Source organism: Harpia harpyja, chromosome 9 (genome assembly GCF_026419915.1).
Source record: "Harpia harpyja isolate bHarHar1 chromosome 9, bHarHar1 primary haplotype, whole genome shotgun sequence".
NCBI classification, from domain to species: Eukaryota; Metazoa; Chordata; class Aves; order Accipitriformes; family Accipitridae; genus Harpia; species Harpia harpyja.
In genome coordinates this window covers 41,336,440-41,359,213 of record NC_068948.1, presented here as the reverse complement: position 1 = coordinate 41,359,213, position 22,774 = coordinate 41,336,440, and the positions used below count along the sequence as shown (strand labels likewise).

The 22,774-nt window shown below is 55.9% G+C and overlaps 2 protein-coding genes and 1 pseudogene across 2 annotated transcripts; all 3 read left to right on the top strand.

Annotated features, from left to right (window-relative positions):
- Window positions 1–9,645: 9,645 nt before the first annotated feature.
- LOC128146545 (uncharacterized) lies at window positions 9,646–12,927 on the top strand. The gene is given in 5 exon segments (XM_052797976.1): window positions 9,646–9,665; window positions 10,119–10,251; window positions 10,253–10,433; window positions 10,948–11,366; window positions 12,682–12,927. Coding segments are annotated over 5 exon segments (999 nt in total).
- A 460-nt stretch (window positions 12,928–13,387) lies between these two features.
- Window positions 13,388–13,960, top strand: LOC128146450 (Ig lambda chain V-1 region-like; annotated as a pseudogene).
- A 5,208-nt stretch (window positions 13,961–19,168) lies between these two features.
- On the top strand, window positions 19,169–20,292 carry LOC128146434 (immunoglobulin lambda-1 light chain-like; the record flags this gene model as incomplete). The annotated part of the gene is given in 3 exon segments (XM_052797794.1): window positions 19,169–19,306; window positions 19,308–19,467; window positions 19,940–20,292. Coding segments are annotated over 3 exon segments (603 nt in total), but the record flags the coding sequence as incomplete, so codon positions are not given.
- Between the last annotated feature and the right edge of the window lie 2,482 nt (window positions 20,293–22,774).

Genomic DNA, 22,774 nt, shown 5'->3' with positions numbered 1-22,774 from the left:
AACAACAGACCCTCAGACATCCCTTCACGATTCTCCGGATCCAGGTCTGGCTCCACAGCCACGTTAACCATCACTGGGGTCCAAGCTGAGGACGAGGTTGTGTATTACTGTGGCAGCCATGAAAACAGCAGCTGTGGTGACTGGTGACAACAAGTAATAGGAATTGAGACACAGACTCCAAAATCAGAGGTAGGTTTTCAGCCCTAATCCCTCCTGGCTGGCTGTGCACTGAGGCAGGTTCCTGTCCCCTCTGCACTACCATTGCTGTGAATGTCCTCCCTTTTGTGTCGCAGAGAGCTGTAGGTTCTCTTGCTCTCCCTCGTGCCTGGGGAGCATTGTCCTTGTCCCTACAAAAGTCTGCGTGGTCTTTTCACCCACCCCACTGCCTCTTCCTACTGATGACTATGTCGTGCTGCTGCCGCCAGAGCTGCCTCCGTGCTGAGATGGAATATGTTGTTATGGGCTCTGCTCCCCAAATTTAGCCGTGACTGTGGTTGCATCCGTTGTCCTCCCACTGTGCTGTTCCCTGTCCCCCTTCCCGGGGAGGACTGTGCTCATGAGGCACTGGCTGACCCTCTTCTTCCTCCCTCTCCCCTCTCCCTCTCCAGGTTCTCTGGTCAAGGCAGTGCTGACTCAGCCACCCTCCGTGTCAGCGAACCTGGGACAAACTATCTGGATTACACACTTTGGGAGTAGCAATGAATATGGCTGGTACCAGCAGAAGGTTCCTGGCAGTGCCCCTGTCACTGTGATCTATGAAAACAACAAGAGACCCTCGGACATCCCTTCACGATTCTCCGGATCCAAGTCTGGCTCCACAGGCACGTTAACCATCACTGGGGTCCAAGCTGAGGACGAGGCTGTCTATTACTGTGGTGGCTACGACGGCGGCAGCAGCTATGGTGTCTGGTGACAACAAGTAATAGGACATGAGACACAGACTCCTAAATCAGGGGAAGGTTTTCTGCCCTTCTTCCTCCCGGACAAGCAGAGTTGTGGCTGTGGGGCTGAGGCAGGTTCCGTCCTCTCTGCACGACCATGGCTGTGAATGTGCTCCCTTTCGTGTCCCAGAGAACTGGAGGTGACTTTGTGGCTCGGGACCAATGTTCTGGTCCCTTCAAAGTTCACAGTGTGGCATTGTCTGCCACCCCACGGGCTCTTGCTGCTGGTGACCACGTCCTGCTGCTGCTGCCAGAGCTGCCTCTGTGCTGGAATATGTTGGGCTGGGCTCTGCTCCCCAAATTTCCCTGTGATTGTGTCTGGTTCTGTTCTCCTCTGACTTTGCTGTTCCCCACCCTGCTGCCCAGGAAGGGCTGTGCTGGTGGGGCACTGGCTGACCCCCGTCTTCTCCCCTCTCTCCTCTCCCTCTCCAGGTTCCCTGGTCCAGGCAGCGCTGACTCAGCCACCCTCCGTGTCAGCGAACATGGGACAAACTATCTGGATTACGTGCTTTGGGAGTAGCAATGCTTATGGCTGGTACCAGCAGAAGGTTCCTGGCAGTGGCCCTGTCACTGTGATCTACGAAAACACAAAGAGACCCTCAGACATCCCTTCACGATTCTCCGGATCCAAGTCTGGCTCCACAGCCACATTAACCATCACTGGGGTCCAAGCCGAGGACGAGGCTGTCTATTACTGTGGTAACAAGGGCAGCGGCAGTTATGCTTAGTGACAAAGAGATGTGGGAGTGAGCTACAGAGGACTTAAAAATGGGACTTTTCTGCCCTTCTTCATGGCTGAGCAGGGCTGTGGGGCTGGGGCAGGTTTGTGTCCCCTCTGTATGGCCATGGCTGTAAATGTCCTCCCAGTTGTGCCTCACGGAGCGGGAGGTGACTCTGGAGCTGTGGACACCTCGTGCCTGTCCCTACAAAAGGCATGGCATTGCCTTGTCACCTGCCCTGCTGCCTCTCGCTGCTGGCAGCTCCGTCCTGCTGGTTCTGCACGTTCTCCTCGCAGTGCTCCGGGGTCTCTGGTTTCCTTGGTTTCCTCAGTAGTACCATGGCTTTTGGGCACAGGGGCCCTGTCGGGCACACGGGAAGGGCTGTGCTGGTGAGGCACTGGCTGACCCCCGTCTTCTCCCCTCTCTCCTCTCCCTCTCCAGGTTCCCTGGTCCAGGCAGCGCTGACTCAGCCACCCTCCGTGTCAGCGAACGTGGGACAAACCGTCCAGATCACCTGCTCTGGGGCTAGCGATGATGTTGGCTGGTTCCAGCAGAAGGTTCCTGGCAGTGGCCCTGTCACTGTCATCTACGATAACAACAAGAGACCCTCGGACATCCCTTCGCGATTCTCTGGATCCAGGTCTGGCTCCACAGGCACGTTAACCATCACTGGGGTCCAAGCCGAGGACGAGGCTGTCTATTACTGTGGTGGCTCCGATGGCAGCAGTGGTGGTCAGGGTCATGTTGATGCTGAGATTTGTTCTTTCCCTCCTGTTCATTTCTACGCCTCCTCCTGCGTGGGGAAGAGCTGCAAAGGGTAGGCAGTTGGCTCCTTTTTGCATTTGCGCCTGTTCTGGCTCTGCCTTCGCAGGGGTTTGTCTCATCTCTCTCCTGATGCCACCGCCCCTCTGGTGCTGCCAGTGCAGTGTCAGTGCGTGGTGCTGAGCACCTCCTTTCTTTGCCCCAGGGACCTGGAGGGGATGGTTTCTGTGGGGCAGAAGTGCTGTGCTGCTGGGCAGAGGGAGCCTCTGTCCCTCTTGTGTCCAAGGGCCGTTCCCTGGAGATGAGCAGAGGTGGGGTCCGGGGGAATCCCCGGGCTGGGTAGGGACCCACTGGCTCTGGGAAGGTCTGTCCATTGCAGGGCTATGCTCTAAGCTGCCAGGCACTATGTGCCCCTTTCCGTTCCCCGCCCGAGTACTCTGGGCCTGGGCTGCATTTGGGGACGTTCCTGACTCATCCCAAGGGGTGCAGAGGAGCCCAAGAGCCAGAGCCCATGTGCCCTTGGTGCTTTGTGCTGCCGTGGGGACAGGAGGCGTGTGGGGAGAGGACGCTACCTGGGGCACATTTGATCTCAGAAAGGCTCTGGTGGAGCTCATGCCCCCTGCCCAGGCAGCCCCCCGTCTCTGGTCTCCATGGTGGTGCCTCTCACCAGCCCACGCTGTGCTGGAGATGCCCCCCTTCTCTTTGTCACACGCCGGCTCCCCGCAGCTTGTCACCAGCTGGGGACCCCTGCCCTGCCGTCCCTGGCTGCTGGCCTGTACGTGGCCCCATCTGGGGCACGGGCAGGGGTGTCTCCAGACTGCGGCAAGCGCTGAGTGCCCCCGGGAGGCCGTGCCCCTGGGCTGCCCGGTCTCAGGAGAGGGATGAGGTGTGCCCCGAAGGGCAGCGGGCAGGGAGAGAGACCAGGCTCTGGCTCCAGCAATGCCTCCGGCAGTGCCTGGGCTTGGGGCTGCACCCAGGGCGTCCCATCTGTGTGCCTGCGGGCAGCGGAGTCCTGTCCCCGTCCCGCTGCCTGGGAAGGGCTGTGCTGGTGGGGCACTGGCTGAGCCCGTCTTCTCCCCTCTCTTCTCTCCCTCTCTGGTCTCTAGGCAGGGCCTACACAGCCGCCCCTGATGTACATGTCACCAGGTGTAGAGTCCTGGATCTCCTGCTCCACGATTAACAACAACTATGGCTGGTACCAGCAGAAGGTTCCTGGCAGTGGCCCTGTCACTGTGATCTATGAAAACAACAAGAGACCCTCAGACATCCCTTCGCGATTCTCCGGATCCTTGTCTGGCTCCACAGGCATGTTAACCATCACTGGGGTCCAAGCCGAGGACGAGGCTGTCTATTACTGTGGTGGCTACGAAAGCGGCAACAATAGTGTCTGGTGACAACGAGTGATAAGAAGTGAGACACGGGCTCCCAGATCAGAGGAAGGGTTTCAGCCCTTTTCCCTCAAGGCCGAGCAGAGTTGTGGCTGTGCAGCTGAGGCAGGCTCCTCTCCCCTCTGCACAGCCATTGCTGTGAATGGCCTCCCTTTCACGTCCTGGAGCACTGGAGGTGACTTTGTGCTGGGGACCATTGCTCCTGTCCTTATGAAGTTCACAGTGTGGCTTCTCGCCCATCCCACGGGCTCTTGCTACTGGTGACCACCTCCTCCTACTGCTGCTGCCAGAGCTGCCTCGGTGCTGGGACGAGCAGTGCTGGCCTCTGCTCCCCAGCTTTCCCTGTGACTGTGGCAGGGTCCACTCTCCTCCGACTGTGGCGTTCCCCATCCTGCTGCCCGACACAAACCGTCCAGATCACCTGCTCCGGGGGTAGCGGCAGCTATGGCTTGTTGCAGGAGAAGGGACCTGGCAGTGCCGCTGTCACTGTCTGAGCAGGGCTGTGGGGCTGGGGTAGGTTCTTGTCCTTTCTGCATAGCCATGGCTGTGAATGTCCTCCTGATTGTACGTGCCATTTGGGAGGTGGCTCTGGGGCTGTGGGCACCTCGTGCCTGTCCCTACAAAAGGCATGGCATTGCCTTGTCGCCTGCCCCGCTGCCTCATGCTGCTGCCGACCGCATCCTCTTGCTTCTGCCAGCTCTCCTCACAGGCAGGGCCCCAGGGCTCAGGCCTTGGGCTCCGTATGTGGGGCTGGCTTCCCTCTGTGCTGGTAGGGTTGTTGGGCACGGGGGTCCCATCCCCGTCCCACTGCCCACAGAGGGCTGTGCTGGTGGGGCACTGGCTGACCCCCGTCTTCTCCCCTCTCTCCTCTCCCTCTCCAGGTTCCCTGGTCCAGGCAGCGCTGACTCAGCCACCCTCCGTGTCAGCAAACGTGGGACAAACTGTCCAGATCACCTGCTCCGGGGGTAGCAGCAGCAGCGGTTATGGTTATGTTCGCTGGTTCCAGCAGAAGGTACCCAGCAGTGCCCCTGTCACCGTCGTCTACTACGACAACAAAAGACCCTCAGGCATCCCTTCACGATTCTCCGGATCTACATCTGGCTCCACAGCCACGTTAACCATCACTGGGGTCCAAGCCAAGGACGAGGCTGTCTATTACTGTGGTAGCAGGGACAGCGGCAGTTACACTGTATGTAGTAACAATAAGATGTGGGAGTGAGATACACAGGAGTTAAAAATGGGAGTTTTCTGCCCTTCTCCTTCATGGCTGAGCAGGGCTGTGGGGCTCGGGCTGGGCAAGGTTTGTGTCCCCTCTGCATGGCCATGGCTGTAAATGTCCTCCCAGTTGTGCCTCACGGAGCGGGAGGTGACTCTGGAGCTGTGGACACCTCGTGCCTGCCCCTACAAAAGGCATGGCATTGCCTTGTCACCTGCCCTGCTGCCTCTCGCTGCTGGCAGCTCCGTCCTGCTGGTTCTGCACGTTCTCCTCGCAGTGCCCCAGGGACTCTGGTTTCCTCAGTAGTACCATGGCTTTGGGCACAGGGGCCCCATCTGACACCCGTGGAGGGCTGTGCTGGTGGGGCACTGGCTGACCCCCATCTTCTCCCCTCTCTCCTCTCCCTCTCCAGGTTCCCTAGTCCAGGCAGCGCTGACTCAGCCACCCTCCGTGTCAGCGAACGTGCGACAAACCGTCCAGATCACCTGCTCCGGGGGTAGCAGCAGCGATGATGTTGGCTGGTACCAGCAGAAGGTTCCTGGCAGCACCCCTGTCACTGTGATCTACAATGACAACCAGAGACCCTCGGGCATCCCTTCACGATTCTCCGGATCCAAGTCTGGCTCCACAGGCACGTTAACCATCACTGGGGTCCAAGCCGAGGACGACGCTGTCTATTACTGTGGTGGCGAGGACAGCAGCAGCAATGGTGAGACAGGGCAATGGGGAAGTAACACAAAAACCTCCTGCCATCACAGGAACCAGTTAGAATTCTCTGCTGTCCCCGTTTGATGGTGGGGCAGGTCACCACCATGGCCCTGCCCTGTACTACAGGTGGCTGTGCCCAGTGTCCTGGATTGGCCATCCCTTAGAGCCCCAGGTCTGTGCCCATCCCCTGTCATTTGGGGAGGAGAGGGGATAGGACAGGACAGGACAGGACAGGACAGGACAGGACAGGGTAGGATAGGATAGGATAGGATACGATAGAATAGAATAGAATAGAATAGAATAGAATAGAATAGAATAGAATAGAATAGAATAGAATAGAATAGAATAGAATAGAATAGAATAGAATAGAACAGAGTAGAATAGAATATTATATTATAGTTTGGGACCTTCCACCTGGGTACCTGATGCGTGGGCTGGCCGCCTCCCTCTCCTCCGCACAATGCTTGCCCATGGCTCATGTGCCACAGCCATACTCACTGCACCCATCCAGGATCTTTGAGCAGAGGGGTCCCATCCCCATCCTGCCGGTCCGGGAGGGCTGTGCTGGTGGGGCACTGGCTGACCCCCATCTTCTCCCCTCTCTCCTCTCCTCTCCAGGTTCCCTGGTCCAGGCAGCGCTGACTCAGCCACCCTCCATGTCAGTGAACGTGGGACAAACCGTCCAGATCACCTGCTCTGGGGCTAGCGATGATGTTGGCTGGTTCCAGCAGAAGGTTCCTGGCAGTGGCCCTGTCACTGTCATCTACGAAAACAACAAGAGACCCTCGGACATCCGTTCACGATTCTCCGGATCTACATCTGGCTCCACAGGCACGTTAACCATCACTGGGGTCCAAGCCGAGGACGAGGCTGTCTATTACTGTGGTAGCTTGGACAGCAGCAGCACCTATGGTGTCTGGTGACAAGAAGTAATAGGACATGAGACACAGACTCCTAAATCAGAGGTAGGTTTTCAGCCCAGATTCCCTGGTCCAGGCTGTGCTGACTCAGTGTGGTGGGTTGACGCTGGCTGGATGCCAGGTGCCCACCAAAGTCGCTCTATCACTCCCCTTCCTCAGCTGGACAGGGGAGAGAAAATATAACAAAGGGCTTGTGGGTCGAGATAAGGACAGGAGAGATCAACTCACCAGTTACCGTCACGGGCAAAACAGACTCAGCTTGGGGAAAATTAACTCAATTTATTACAAATCAACAAGAGTAGGGAAATGAGAAATAAAACCAAATCTCAAAACACCTTCCCTCTACCCCTCCCTGCGTCCCGGGCACAACTTCACTCCCGGATTCTCTACCAACCCCTCCCAGCAGCACAGGGGGACGGGGATGGGGTTTATGGTCAGTTCATCACACGTTATTTTCTGCCGCTTCATCCTCCTCAGGGGGAGGACTCATCACACTCTTCCCCTGCTCCAGCGTGGGGTCCCTCCCACAGGAGACAGTCCTCCACGAACTTCTCCAAAGTGGGTCCTTCCCACGGGCCGCAGTTCTTCACCAACTGCTCCAGCGTGGGTCCTTTCCACAGCGTGCAGTCGTTCAGGAGCTCACTGCTCCAGCGTGGGTCCCCCACGGGGTCACAAGTCCTTCCAGAAAACCTGCTCCGTGGGCTCCTCTCTCCACAGATCCGCAGGTCCTGCCAGGAGCCTGCTCCAGCGTGGGGTTCCCACGGGGTCACAGCCTCCTTCGGGAACCCACCTGCTCCGGCGTGGGGTCCTCCACGGGCTGCAGGTGGATATCTGCTCCACCGTGGACCTCCATGGACTGCAGGGGGACAGCCTGCCTCACCATGGGCTTCCCCACGGGCTGCAGGGGAATGTCTGCTCTGGCGCCTGGAGCATCTCCTCCCCCTCCTTCTTCACCGACCTTGGTGTCTGCAGGGTTGTTTCTCTCACATGTTCTCACTCCTCTCTCCGGCTGCCGTTTCTGTCTGTCCCAACAACATTTTCCCTTCTTAAAAATGTTATCACAGAGGCGTTACCACTATCGCTGATTGGCTCGGCCTTGGCTGGCAGCGGGTCCGTCTTAGAGCTGAGTGGTATTGGCTCTGTCAGACACAGTGGAAGCTTCCAGCAGCTTCTTACAGAAACCACCCCTGTAACCCCACCTGCTACCAAAACCTTGCCACACAAAGCCAATACACTCAGCCACCCTCGGTGTCAGCGAACCCGGGACAAACTGTCCAGATCACCTGCTCCGGGTTAGCAGCAGCAGCGGTTATGGTTATGTTGGTTGGTACCAGCAGAATACACCTGGCAGCGTCACTGTCATCTATGCTTACAGCAACAGACCCTCAGACATCCCTTCGCGATTCTCTGGATCTACATCTGGCTCCACAGCCACGTTAACCATCACTGGGGTCCAAGCCGAGGACGAGGCTGTCTATTACTGTGGTAACTGGGACAGCAGCAGCAGCTATGGTGTCTGGTGACAACAAGTAATAGGACATGAGAGACTAACTCCTAAATCAGGGGAAGGTTTTCTGCCCTTCTACCTCCTGGCCGAGGGGAGCTGTGGCTGTGGGGCTGAGGCAGGTTCTGTCCTCTCTGCACCACCATGGCAGTGAATGTGCTCCCTTTTGTGTCCCAGAGAACTGGAGGTGACTTTGTGGCTGGGGACCATTGCCATGGTCCCTTCAAAGTTCACAGTGTGACACTGTCTGCCACCCCACGGGCTCTTGCTGCTGCTGACCACGTCCTGCTGCTGCTGCCAGAGCTGCCTCTGAGCTGCAATATGTTGGGCTGGGCTCTGCTCCCCAAATTTCCTTGTGATCGTGTCTGGTTCTGTTGTGCTCTGACTTTGGCGTTCCCCACCCTGCTGCCCGTGGAGGGCTGTGCTGGTGGGGCACTGGCTGACCCTCATCTGCTTTCCTCTCATCACCAGGTTCCCTGGTCCAGGCAGTGATGACTCAGCCACTCTCCATGTCAGTGATTCTGGGACAAACCATCAGGATCATCTGCTCCGGGTTTAACATCAACAGTTCTATTGGCTGGTACCAGCAGAAGGCACCTGGCAGTCCCCCTGTTACTGTCATCTACTGGAATGACAATAGACCCTCAGACATCCCTTCTCTGCATCCAAATCTGGCACGACCAGCACATTAACCGTCACTGTTTTCCAAGTCGAGGATGAGGCTGTCTATTACTGTTTTGGCTGGGACAGCAGCAGTTATGCTGTTACAGTGACAAAGAGATGTGGAAGTGAGCTATAGAGGAGTTAAAAATGGGGGTTTTCTGCCCTTCTCCTTCATGGCTGAGCAGGGCTGTGGGGCTGGGCCAGGTTTGTGTCCCCTCTGCATGGCCACGGCTGTAAATGTCCTCCCAGTTGTGCCTCACGGAGCGGGAGGTGACTCTGGAGCTGTGGACACCTCGTGCCTGTCCCTACAAAAGGCATGGCATTGCCTTGTCACCTGCCCTGCTGCCTCTCGCTGCTGGCAGCTCCGTCCTGCTGGTTCTGCACGTTCTCCTCGCAGTGCCCCAGGGACTCTGGTTTCCTCAGTAGTACCATGGCTTTTGGGCACAGGGGCCCCATCCGACACCCGTGGAGGGCTGTGCTGGTGGGGCACTGGCTGACCCCCGTCTTCTCCCCTCTCTCCTCTCCCTCTCCAGGTTCCCTAGTCCAGGCAGCGCTGACTCAGCCACCCTCCGTGTCAGCGAACGTGGGACAAACCGTCCAGATCACCTGCTCCGGGAGCAGCTACAGCTATGGCTGGTACCAGCAGAAGGTTCCTGGCAGTGCCCCCGTCACTGTGATCTATACTAACAACAAGAGACCCTCAGACATCCCTTCACGATTCTCCGGATCCAATTCTGGCTCCACAGGCACGTTAACCATCACTGGGGTCCAAGCCGAGGACGAGGCTGTCTATTACTGTGGTGGCTACGACGGCAGCAGCAGCTATGGTGTCTGGTGACAACAAGTAATAGGACATGAGACACAGACCCTAAATCAGGGGAAGGTTTTCTGCTCCTCTCCTCCTGGACAAGCAGAGCTGTGGCTGTGGGGCTGAGGCAGGTTCCTGTCCCCTCTGCACCACCATGGTTGTCAATGTCATCCCTTTTGTGTGCCAGAGGACTGGATGTGACTTTGTGGCTGGGGACCATTGCCATGGTCCCTTCGAAGTTCACAGTGTGACATTGTCTGCCACCCCACGGGCTCTTGCTGCTGCTGACCACGTCCTGCTGCTGCTGCCAGAGCTGCCTCTGTGCTGCAATATGTTGGGCTGGGCCCTGCTCCTTAAATTTCCCTGTGATCGTGTCCGCTTCTGTTCTCCTCTGACTTTGGCGTTCCCCACCCTGCTGCCTGGGGAAGGCTGTGCTGGTGGGGCACTGGCTGACCCCCATCTTCTCCCCTCTCTCCTCTCCCTCTCCAGGTTCCCTGGTCCAGGCAGCGCTGACTCAGCCACCCTCCGTGTCAGCGAACCTGGGACAAACCGTCCAGATCACCTGCTCCGGGAGCAGCTATGGTTACTACAGCTGGCATCAGCAGAAGGTTCCTGGCAGTGGCCCTGTCACTGTGATCTACAGCAACAACCAGAGACCCTCAGACATCCCTTCACGATTCTCTGGATCCAAGTCTGGCTCAACAAGCACATCAACCATCACTGGGGTCCAAGCCGAGGACGAGGCTGTCTATTACTGTGGTGCCTACGACAGCAGCTACAATGGGGAGACAGGGCAATGGGGAAGTGATACAAAAACCTCCTGCCATCACAGGAGCCAGTTAGAAGTCTCTGCTGTCCCTGTTTGATGGTGGGGCAGGTCACCACCATGGCCCTGCCCTGTGCTACAGGTGGCTGTGCCCAGTGTCCTGGATTGGCCATCCCTTAGAGCCCCAGGTCTGTGCCCATCCCCTGTCATTTGGGGAGGAGAGGGGATAGGACAGGACAGGACAGGACAGGACAGGACAGGACAGAATAGAATAGAATAGAATAGAATAGAATAGAATAGAATAGAATAGAATAGAATATTTTGGGACCTTCCACCTGGGTACCTGATGCGTGGCTGGCCTTCTCCCTCTCCTCCGTGCGGTGCTCGCCCACGGCTCATGTGCCACAGCCAGACTCACTGCACCCAGCCAGGGTCTTTGAGCACAGGGGTCCCATCCCCATCCTGCCGGTCCGGGAGGGCTGTGCTAGTGGGGCACTGGCTGACCCCCGTCTTCTCCCCTCTCCCCTCTCCCTCTCCCCTCTCCCTCTCCAGGTTCCCTGGTCCAGGCAGCGCTGACTCAGCCACCCTCCGTGTCAGCGAACGTGGGACAAAACGTCCAGATCACCTGCTCTGGGAGCAGCTATGCTTATTACGGCTGGTACCAGCAGAAGGTTCCTGGCAGTGCCCCTATCACTGTGATCTACAGGAACAACCAGAGACCGTCGGACATCCCTTCACGATTCTCTGGAACCCAGTCTGGCTCCACAGGCACGTTAACCATCACTGGGGTCCAAGCCGAGGACGAGGCTGTCTATTACTGTGCTGCCCAGGACGGCCGGGCTGATCAGCACCCAGCTGCCCCGCTGGATGGCCATGGTGGGTGGTCTGGGTCGACTGTTACTGTCCGCTGTGCGTGGGTGGCAGCGATCGTGACGGTGGTGCTGGAGGATGTGGACGTGACACAGCTTCTGGTAGCGCAGACCTGTGGTGCGGCCCGCTGCTCCTGCCTGCAAAATGTGATGTTGGCGCGGGTGCTGTGTATTCATTTACTGTTGGGTAGCCTTCTCGCCAGAAGGCCAGCCCTCTCGCTTCCCGGGGTACGCAGCGGGGCTCCCCTGCTCCCAGGGTTTGACTTGGCCCACGTGTTGGGCATGGCAGCCCAGCACTGGAGTGTCTGGGGCTGCCTCCTGGGCCCAGAGAGGGGTGAGTTGCAGCAGCTTCTTGAAGGCGTTTTGCTTTCTGGTGTCTTCCCAGAGGCCGCGTGCTAATATTTGGCAGGAAATCAGGCTTCTGGAGGCAGTGTCGGCTTAAATGCCTGAGCCTGACACGACGTAGGCTGTTGAGTAGCCTCGAGGGCTGTTGTAGGCTGAGTGTAACTCTGCCTGAGACGCTGTTGTCAGTACCTGCAAACTGCAGTGTTTCCCAGATCCCTGCAGCCCTTGGCAATGCAGTGTATTAGAATACATAAGCAGAAGGTCTGTAAGAGCAAGAAGTGTGAGCTAACTGGAAAGGTTGACAAAGTATGTTTTCTTTCCAGGAACATCATCCCTTTGTTTGTGCTGATGGACATCCAGGCTTCCACAGTTGTGACTTATGTATACCAACTAATTGAGGGTGATGTGAAAGTAGAAAGAATGGACTTCAAGAAGTACTGAATGACGTTCAGGCCTGCTCGTTGGCTTCTCCCCGCCGTGCATTCCTTCTCTCTCCGGTGAAGTCGAAGGGGAGGCAGGCCATGGGGGGGTGCTGCTGCTGCGGCGTGTTGGGCTGTAGAGCAGCCGCATCGCTCTACTGCTCGTGAGCTTGTGAGAAAACGTTAGTCTTGGTTCCCAACCCGCAGGTGAAGCAGAAGCAACTGCTGATTAAGAGGCCTGTGGAAAATACCCTGTGTCTAAGGAGGAGCTGCTGTGTTCCTGGCCTAAGGGAATCACAGAGGGTGGTGGTAGCTTGGCACCGAAGCTCTTCTGTAAAACAACAGGCATAGAATAATAAATTCCTTTCTTTGGGCATGTGGGTCCCGTTCATTATGCTTCTAAGAGGTGAAGGGGGTCTGGCATTTGGTGTGAGGGGGCTGCGAGGGAGGACAGGAAGCTGCAGTTTTCTTCCCGAGACACGGCCCTGAAACATTTCGGGCTCTGTCAGAGATGCCCAAGGACTCTGCTTCGGCAGACTCATCCCACCTCCTGCTTAGGGCAGCACGGAAAGGCAGAGGCAGGTCTGGGAAGAGCGGTGTGGAGAGCTCTGTGCCGGTGTGCGGAGCTGGGCGTTTGCCCTCATGCTCCACAGGTAGCAGAGGCCGGAGCACTGCTCCTCGTCCCCGTGGTGCTGCTGAGAAGTGGGAGCGTCTGCGGTGCTGGAGGCATCGTGGCCCCCGGCCAGGGACGTCTCGGATCACGGGCCTGCAGTGGTGGTGCTGGTGCGGTGCTGGGCCGGCCGCGGGTGCGGAGCCCTGCGGAGAAGCGGGAGGGGAAGGGGAGCGCGGCTGGAGGAGCTGTGCTGCCGCAGAGGGATGCTCTAAGGGTGGGTGGGTGATGCCAGGGTCGCGGGCCGGGCAAAGGCGGCTGCAGAGGATGCTTCAGCAAGGCAGGGTAGAAAAGCGGTCCTGCCGTCCCTCGGCACGTGTCTCGGCTGAGGTTGTTTTTGCCAAAAGCAGAGTTGAGGAGCATTTGCCTGGACACCCCGGTCCAGCGGTCATGGTCTTATGGATCCTGAGAGAAACCCGGTTGTGGTGCCCTGGTGCGAAGCAGGACCTGGTTTTCCCAGCTGAGTGGCCCACAGAGCAGACAGCCCAGCGTGATCTTGGTGTCTTTGGTGGGCCAGAGACGTGCCTGTAGTGGGCAGGGGGATCACTGGGACCGGAGCTGCAAGGGAACATTGCAGGGCCACATTGGCATGGAGGGGCCGTGCCTGGGCAGGTGGGGGCTTAACAGGGAGTTGGAGTCCATGGCACCACCCAGTCAGTGTGGGGATGCGGAGCTGGTGGGATCGTGCCATGGCCTGAGCCCCTCTCCTCTTTACGCTGCTCACGCATGGCTCAGGTGCCCTGGCCAGACTCGCTGTACCCATCCGGGGCCTTTGAGCAGAGGGGTCCCATCCCTGTCCTGCTGCCCGGGAAGGGCTGTGCTGGTGGGGCACTGGCTGACCCCCGTCTTCTCCCCTCTCTCCTCTCCCTCTCCAGGTTCCCTGGTCCAGGCAGCGCTGACTCAGCCACCCTCGGTGTCAGCGAATGTGGGACAAACCCTCCAGATCACCTGCTCTGGGGCTAGCAGCAGTGATGGTGTTGGCTGGTACCAGCAGAAGGTTCCTGGCAGTGGCCTGTCACTGTGATCTATAGCAGCAACAAGAGACCCTCAGACATCCCTTCGCGATTCTCCGGATCCAAGTCTGGCTCCACAGGCACGTTAACCATCACTGGGGTCCAAGCCGAGGACGAGGCTGTCTATTACTGTGGTAACTGGGACAGCAGCAGCAGCTATGGTGTCTGGTGACAACAAGTAATAGGACATGAGAGACTAACTCCTAAATCAGGGGAAGGTTTTCTGTCCTTCTACCTCCTGGCTGAGCAGAGTTGAGGCTGTGGGTCTGAGGCAGGTTCCTGTCCCCTCTGCACCACCATGGCCATGAATGTGCTCCCTTTTGTGTCCCAGAGAACTGGAGGTGACTTTGTGGCTGGGGACCATTGTCCCGGTCCCTTCAAAGTTCACAGTGTGACATTGTCTGCCACCCCACGGGCTCTTGCTGCTGATGACCACGTCCTGCTGCTGCTGCCAGAGCTGCCTCTGTGCTGCAATATGTTGGGCTGGGCTCTGCTCCCCAAATTTCCCTGTGATCATGTCCATTTCTGTTCTCCTTTGACTTTGGCGTTCCCCACCCTGCTGCCCGTGGAGGGCTGTGCTGGTGAGGCACTGGCTGACCCCCGTCTTCTCCCCTCTTTTCTCTCCCTCTCCAGGTTCCCTGGTCCAGGCAGCGCTGACTCAGCCACCCTCCGTGTCAGCGAATGTGGGACAAACTGTCCAGATCACCTGCTCCGGGGTTAGCAGCAGCAGCAGCTACAATGTTGGCTGGTACCAGCAGAAGGTTCCTGGCAGTGCCCCTGTCACTGTCATCTACAATGACAATCAGAGACCCTCAGACATCCCTTCACGATTCTCCGGATCCTCATCTGGCTCCACAGCCACGTTAACCATCACTGGGGTCCAAGCCAAGGACGAGTGTGGGATACTTGGAAAGTAATGGGCACATATTGAACAATCCAGACACGATGGACCTGATTAATTTGTGAGCCAAGGACGCTTTGCAGGCAGCAGGCCTCAAGGACGCTTTGCAGGCAGAAGGCCTCAAGGACGCTTTGCAAAGATTAATTGTTGCTACAATTTTAATGAAGCAAGCACAAAAAGCAGAACAAAGTTGGGCATACGTGACTGAAAGAAGGACACAGAACAGGATACAGGCGGAGAGAATCATACGTGTGATCAGAAAACCTTATCCAATCAAACTATTGCTTTAGGCGCATGGACAGCACATGCTAACCAATCTTTAATCAGCTTATGCGTGATCGGGAACCAGAATGAGTATATAAACCGAGCTATTTGGGCAATAAAGTGGCATCTGCTTGATCATATTGATTGTGTGCAGTGTCCGTGACTTCCACGTCATCAAGTGGCGCCCAAACAGGGACCCTCGGATTGGCGTTGAATTCTACGACAGGAGCCGACGGAGAGAGGGCATGGAAGCTGGCCGTAGGTGAGTGCTGCCCCGGCACTCGGGAAAACGCTAGCGTCGTGGAAATCTCGCCGTGATCAGGCGAGCGGCCGGGGAGGAGATGGGGTCCGCTATTTCCAAGGAAGAGGCAGCAGTGGTTAAGCTCCCCCAACATATGCTCTCTACGAGAGGATTAAGTTATGACTCATCTACCCTGAAAGCCCTGTTACTATGGGTGAGAGAAAAAAGCTTACTCCCTACTTTTGGAGATGCTTTTGCCATCCCTACTTGGGAAAAGATAGAGCAAGAACTATGGCAAAACATAAGTGTGGGTTCAAAAGAGGCGAGCAGATACTCCACAATGTGGAAGTTAATTATAGAAACCTTAAAAAACATGAAAGCAGAACATTCGGCAGCAGCTTCTGCTTTTGCCACACTGCAGCCCGAAGGGCCACAAGGGATGCCATCCTCGACGAGCTTCACCTTTGCGCCACCACAAATTCCAGCCGTTGTTCCAACCCGTGTATCTGGGGCAGGGGCTAGTGCAGCCAGGAAATCTGCGGTAACAGATCCAGAGCCTGGAGATCAGCCCTTGGAAAAAGCCGACAGCCTGGCGGAATTTCCACCGCCACCAGCAGAAGAGACGGAAAACAACTTAGTCTCTAATTCCCATTCTACATCACCTAAACCAGTTGCCTCATCCCTGTATCCACCACTGCCGCCATCCACCCCTCCATCCCCGCTTGAGGGAAAGGAGGAACGGGCGATAGGTTTGGGGGATTCACAATTGGGGGAACTGTTACAAAGGCTGGAGGCTCTCGAAGCCCTCCTGGAGCCGTCGGTGAGGTCTGAGCCGGCGTCTTCAACTTTTCCTGCGCCTCCACCACCTTTCAACACAGGATTTTCGTCGTTCCCGCAACCACCTCCAATGAATCCTTTCGTTTCACAGGACGTATCGGGTGAGATCGGTGCTGTGGCTCCTTTGCCACCGCTACCTCCGGCGACCTTATTAACAGAGGGTGGGGTGGGAGATCCAGCAAAAAGATGGAAGGGGGTAATCAGAGATGCTTTAATTGAAGGTCAAATTATTCCATCTGCGGTCCCAGTTGTGGCAGGGGCGCATGGGGGCCCTGTTTGGGAAGCGTTAGACTGGAAAGTTTTAAAGGAAGCTAAGGCAGCAGTCACTCAATATGGATTAAAATCACCATACAGTCAAACTGTTATTCAACATGTATTTTCTGCACATTTGTTGACACCATACGATGTTAAAATGATTGTGCAAATGTTATTGCTTCCATCCCAGCAGCTCCAGTTTTATCAAAACTGGCAAGCGGCCTGTGAAAATGCAGCCGCTATCCCACGACAGAACGGGGATCCTCTGTTTGGAGTGCAAGCCCAAATGTTATTGGGTTCGGGTCCCTTCGCCAGGTCAGACTGGCAGGCACAATTCGCCACAGAAGTCCTACAACTCAGTCAAGACTTAGCTTTTAAAGCATTGAATAACGTGCATGATGAGAAAATTAAACATACCTTTACCTCGGTGAAGCAAGGCCCCACAGAAACGTTTTCAGCTTTTATAGATCGATTGCATGCCGCTATCATGGCACACCCTGATTTAGATCCTGAAATGAAAACCAAGTTTTTGGATATGCTTGCTTTTGATAATGCAAATGAGAAAACCAAAAAAGCTCTTAGTATACTGCCAAAAGGTTCTACCACTGCTCAGCTGTTGGAAGCTGCAGAGCGGATGTTAGAATCAGAAAAAGCAACAGTGATAGCCGCTGCGGTAGGAGCGGCTGTAAAACCCCTATTAACAAAAGGCAAAAGAGGGCAAAAAGATAAAAAATGTTTTCGTTGTGGAAAAATGGGACATTTTAAAAAGGATTGCAGAAGCCAAATAGCTGTTGGTTCAAATGAATCCAACCCGAGTAACTCACAGAAAAAATGGTGTGTAAACTGTCAATGAAATAATCATAACACCCAAGAGTGCAGAAAACCGTGGAAACGTTTGACAGAAGGAAGAGACTCCCCTCCCATTGTAATTCATCACATGTCATTGCGATCAGGGATTCAAAAAGAAACTGATGCAATTAAAGTGCTATATCGGGATTTACGAACTGGAGAATGGAACGGTCCAGTAGAAGTGAAATTAACCGGTCGTGGTTATGTTTGTGTTTTAACAGATGAAGGACCAAGTTCAAAAGCTGCAAGTTAGTGATGGTTTGGGATGGTTAGACAGGCTGTTTACCCGTTGGGGAATTATGGGATGGATAAGGGATCTGTTAAAAATGTTGGGAATTATTTTGTTAGTATTATTAGTCTTGTTATTAATTATCACTTGTATACTCAGTTGTGTAGGAAGGATGGTACAGAATGCAATGGCTAAAGTCTGGATTGTTCAAAAACAAAAAGAGGGATTTGTGGGATACTTGGAAAGTAATGGGCACATAGTGAACAATCCAGACACGATGGACCTGATTAATTTGTGAGCCAAGGACGCTTTGCAGGCAGCAGGCCTCAAGGACGCTTTGCAAAGATTAATTGTTGCTACAATTTTAATGAAGCAAGCACAAAAAGCAGAACAAAGTTGGGCATACGTGACTGAAAGAAGGACACAGAACAGGATACAGGCGGAGAGAATCATACGCGTGATCAGAAAACCTTATCCAATCAAACTATTGCTTTAGGCGCGTGGACAGCACATGCTAACCAATCTTTAATCAGCTTATGCGTGATCGGGAACCAGAATGAGTATATAAACCGAGCTATTTGGGCAATAAAGTGGCATCTGCTTGATCATATTGATTGTGTGCAGTGTCCGTGACTTCCGCGACATCAGACGAGGCTGTCTATTACTGTGGTAGCGAAGACAGCGGCACTTATGCTGTTATAGTGACAAAGACATGTGGGAGTGAGATACACAGGAGTTAAAAATGGAGTTCTTTGCCCTTCTCTATCATGGCTGAGCAGGGCTGTGGGGCTGGGCCAGGTTTGTGTCCCCTCTGCATGGCCATGGCTGTAAATGTCCTCCCAGTTGTGCCTCACGGAGCGGGAGGTGACTCTGGAGCTGTGGACACCTCGTGCCTGTCCCTACAAAAGGCATGGCATTGCCTTGTCACCTGCCCTGCTGCCTCTCGCTGCTGGCAGCTCCGTCCTGCTGGTTCTGCACGTTCCCCTCGCAGTGCCCCAGGGACTCTGGTTTCCTCAGTAGTACCATGGCTTTTGGGCACAGGGGCCCCGTCCGACACCCGTGGAGGGCTGTGCTGGTGGGGCACTGGCTGACCCCCATCTTCTCCCCTCTCTCCTCTCCCTCTCCAGGTTCCCTGGTCCAGGCAGCGCTGACTCAGCCACCCTCGGTGTCAGCGAACGTGGGACAAACCGTCCAGATCACCTGCTCTGAGTCTAGCAGCTACTAAGGCTGGTATCAGCAGAAGTGTGATGTCAGTGTGATCTACTGGAATGACAACAGACCCTCAGACATCCCTTCACGATTCTCCGGATCCAAGTCTGGCTCCACAGGCACGTTAACCATCACTGGGGTCCAAGCCGAGGACGAGGCTGTCTATTACTGTGGTGGCTGGGACAGCAGCAGCAGCTATGGTGTCTGGTGACAACAAGAAATAGGAAATGAGACACTGACTCCTGAATCAGCGGAAGGTTTTCTGCCCTTCTTCCTCCCGGACAAACAGAGTTGTGGCTGTGGGGCTGAGGCAGGTTGTGTCCCCGCTGCATGACCATGGCCATGAATGTGCTCCCTTTTGTGTCCCAGAGAACTGGAGGTGACTTTGTGGCTGGGGACCATTGTCCTGGTCCCTTCAAAGTTCACAGTGTGACATTGTCTGCCACCCCACGGGCTCTTGCTGCTGATGACCACGTCCTGCTGCTGCTGCCAGAGCTGCCTCTGTGCTGGAATATGTTGTGCTGGGCTCTGCTCCCCAAATTTCCCTGTGATCATGTCTGGTTCTGTTCTCCTTTGACTTTGATGTTCTCTATACTGCTGCTCGTGGAGGGCCGTGCTGGTGGGGCACTGGCTGACCCCCGTCTTCTCCCCTCTCTCCTCTCCCTCTCCAGGTTCCCTGGTCCAGGCAGCGCTGACTCAGCCACCCTCCGTGTCAGCGAACCCAGGACAAACCGTACAGATCACCTGCTCCGGGGGTAGCGGCAGCTATGGTTATTACAGCTGGCATCAGCAGAATGTACCCGGCAGTGCCCCTGTTACTGTCATCTACAGCAACAACAACAGACCCTCAGACATCCCTTCACGATTCTCCGGATCCAGGTCTGGCTCCACAGCCACGTTAACCATCACTGGGGTCCAAGCTGAGGACGAGGTTGTGTATTACTGTGGCAGCCATGAAAACAGCAGCTGTGGTGACTGGTGACAACAAGTAATAGGAATTGAGACACAGACTCCAAAATCAGAGGTAGGTTTTCAGCCCTAATCCCTCCTGGCTGGCTGTGCACTGAGGCAGGTTCCTGTCCCCTCTGCACGACCATTGCTGTGAATGTCCTCCCTTTTGTGTCGCAGAGAGCTGTAGGTTCTCTTGCTCTCCCTCGTGCCTGGGGAGCATTGTCCTTGTCCCTACAAAAGTCTGCGTGGTCTTTTCACCCACCCCACTGCCTCTTCCTACTGATGACTATGTCGTGCTGCTGCCGCCAGAGCTGCCTCCGTGCTGAGATGGAATATGTTGTTATGGGCTCTGCTCCCCAAATTTAGCCGTGACTGTGGTTGCATCCGTTGTCCTCCCACTGTGCTGTTCCCTGTCCCCCTTCCCGGGGAGGACTGTGCTCATGAGGCACTGGCTGACCCTCTTCTTCCTCCCTCTCCCCTCTCCCTCTCCAGGTTCTCTGGTCAAGGCAGTGCTGACTCAGCCACCCTCCGTGTCAGCGAACCTGGGACAAACTATCTGGATTACACGCTTTGGGAGTAGCAATGAATATGGCTGGTACCAGCAGAAGGTTCCCGGCAGTGCCCCTGTCACTGTGATCTATGAAAACAACAAGAGACCCTCGGACATCCCTTCACGATTCTCCGGATCCAAGTCTGGCTCCACAGGCACGTTAACCATCACTGGGGTCCAAGCCGAGGACGAGGCTGTCTATTACTGTGGTGGCTGGGACAGCCGCAGCAGCTATGGTGTCTGGTGACAACAAGTAATAGGACATGAGAGACTAACTCCTAAATCAGGGGAAGGTTTTCTGTCCTTCTCCCTCCTGGCTGAGCAGAGTTGTGGCTGTGGGACTGAGGCAGGTTCCTGTCCCCTCTGCACCACCATGGCCATGAATGTGCTCCCTTTTGTGTCCCAGAGAACTGGAGGTGACTTTGTGGCTGGGGACCATTGTCCCGGTCCCTTCAAAGTTCACAGTGTGACACTGTCTGCCACCCCATGGGCTCTTGCTGCTGATGACCACGTCCTGCTGCTGCTGCCAGAGCTGCCTCTGTGCTGCAATATGTTGGGCTGGGCTCTGCTCCTCAAATTTCCCTGTGATCGTGTCTGGTTCTGTTCTCCTCTGACTTTGCTGTTCCCCACCCTGCTGCCTGAGGACGGCTGTGCTGGTGGGGCACTGGCTGACCCCCGTCTTCTCCCCTCTTTTCTCTCCCTCTCCAGGTTCCCTGGTCCAGGCAGCGCTGACTCAGCCACCCTCCGTGTCAGCGAACGTGGGACAAACCGTCCAGATCACCTGCTCCGGGGCTAGCAGCAGCAGCGGTTATGGTTATGTTCGCTGGTTCCAGCAGAAGGTACCTGGCAGTGCCCTTGTCACCGTCATCTACAACAACAGCAACAGAAGACCCTCAGACATCCCTTCGCAATTCGCCGGATCGTTGTCTGGCTCCACAGTAACATTAACCATCACTGGGGTCCAAGCCGAGGACGAGGCTGTCTATTACTGTGGTAACAAGGGCAGCAGCAGTTATGCTGTTATAGTGACAAAGAGATGTGGGAGTGAGATACACAGGAGTTAAAAATATGAGTTTTCTGCCTTTCTCCGTCATGGCTGAGCAGGGCCGTGGGGCTGGGCCAGGTTTGTGTCCCCTCTGTATGGCCATGGCTGTAAATGTCCTCCCAGTTGTGCCTCACGGAGCGGGAGGTGACTCTGGAGCTGTGGACACCTCGTGCCTGTCCCTACAAAAGGCATGGCATTGCCTTGTCACCTGCCCTGCTGCCTCTCGCTGCTGGCAGCTCCGTCCTGCTGGTTCTGCACGTTCTCCTCGCAGTGCTCCGGGGTCTCTGGTTTCCTCAGTAGTACCATGGCTTTTGGGCACAGGGGCCCCATCCGACTCCCGTGGAGGGCTGTGCTGGTGGGGCACTGGCTGACCCCCGTCTTCTCCCCTCTCTCCTCTCCCTCTCCAGGTTCCCTGGTCCAGGCAGCGCTGACTCAGCCACCCTCCGTGTCAGCGAACGTGGGACAAACCATCCAGATCACCTGCTCTGGGAGCAACTACAGCTATGGCTGGTACCAGCAGAAGGTTCCTGGCAGCGTCCCTGTCATTGTCATCTACAAAGACAATCAGAGACCCTCAGACATCCCTTCATGATTTTCCGGATCCAAGTCTGGCTCCACAGGCACGTTAACCATCACTGGGGTCCAAGCCGAGGACGAGGCTCTCTATTACTGTGGTAGTGTGGACAGCAGCTACAATGGGGAGACAGGGCAATAAGGAAGTGACACAAAAACCTCCTGCCATCACAGGAGCCAGTTAGACTTCTCTGCTGTCCCCGTTTGATGGTGGGGCAGGTCACCACCATGGCCCTGCCCTGTGCTACAGGTGGCTGTGCCTAGTGTCCTGGATTGGCCATCCCTTAGAGCCCCAGGTCTGTGCCCATCCCCTGTCATTTGGGGAGGAGAGGGGACAGGACAGGATAAGATAGAATAGAATAGAATAGAATAGAATAGAATAGAATAGAATAGAATAGAATAGAATATTTGAGGACCTTCCACCTGGGTACCTGATGCGTGGCTGGCCTTCTCCCTCTCCTCCGCACGGTGCTCGCCCATTGCTCAGTTGCCCTGGCCAGACTCGCTGCACCCATCCGGGGCCTTTGGGCACAGGGGTCCCATGCCCACCCTGCTGCCTGGGGAGGGCTGTGCTGGTGGGGCACTGGCTGACCCCCGTCTTCTCCCCTCTCTCCTCTCCCTCTCCAGGTTCCCTGGTCCAGGCAGCGCTGACTCAGCCACCCTCCGTGTCAGCGAACGTGGGACAAACCGTCCAGATCACCTGCTCCGGGGCTAGCAACTATGGCTATTACGGCCGGTACCAGCAAAAGGCAACTGGAAGTGGCCCTGTCACTGTGATCTACTGGAATAGCAACAGACCCTCGGGCATCCCCTCGCGATTCTCCGGATCCTTGTCTGGCTCCACAGGCACGTTAACCATCACTGGGGTCCAAGCTGAGGACGAGGCTGTCTATTACTGTGGTGGCTACGACGGCGGCAGCAGCTATGGTGTCTGGTGACAACAAGTAATAGGACATGAGACACAGACTCCTAAATCAGGGGAAGGTTTTCTGCCCTTCTTCCTCCCGGACAAGCAGAGTTGTGGCTGTGGGGCTGAGGCAGGTTCCGTCCTCTCTGCACGACCATGGCTGTGAATGTGCTCCCTTTCGTGTCCCAGAGAACTGGAGGTGACTTTGTGGCTCGGGACCAATGTTCTGGTCCCTTCAAAGTTCACAGTGTG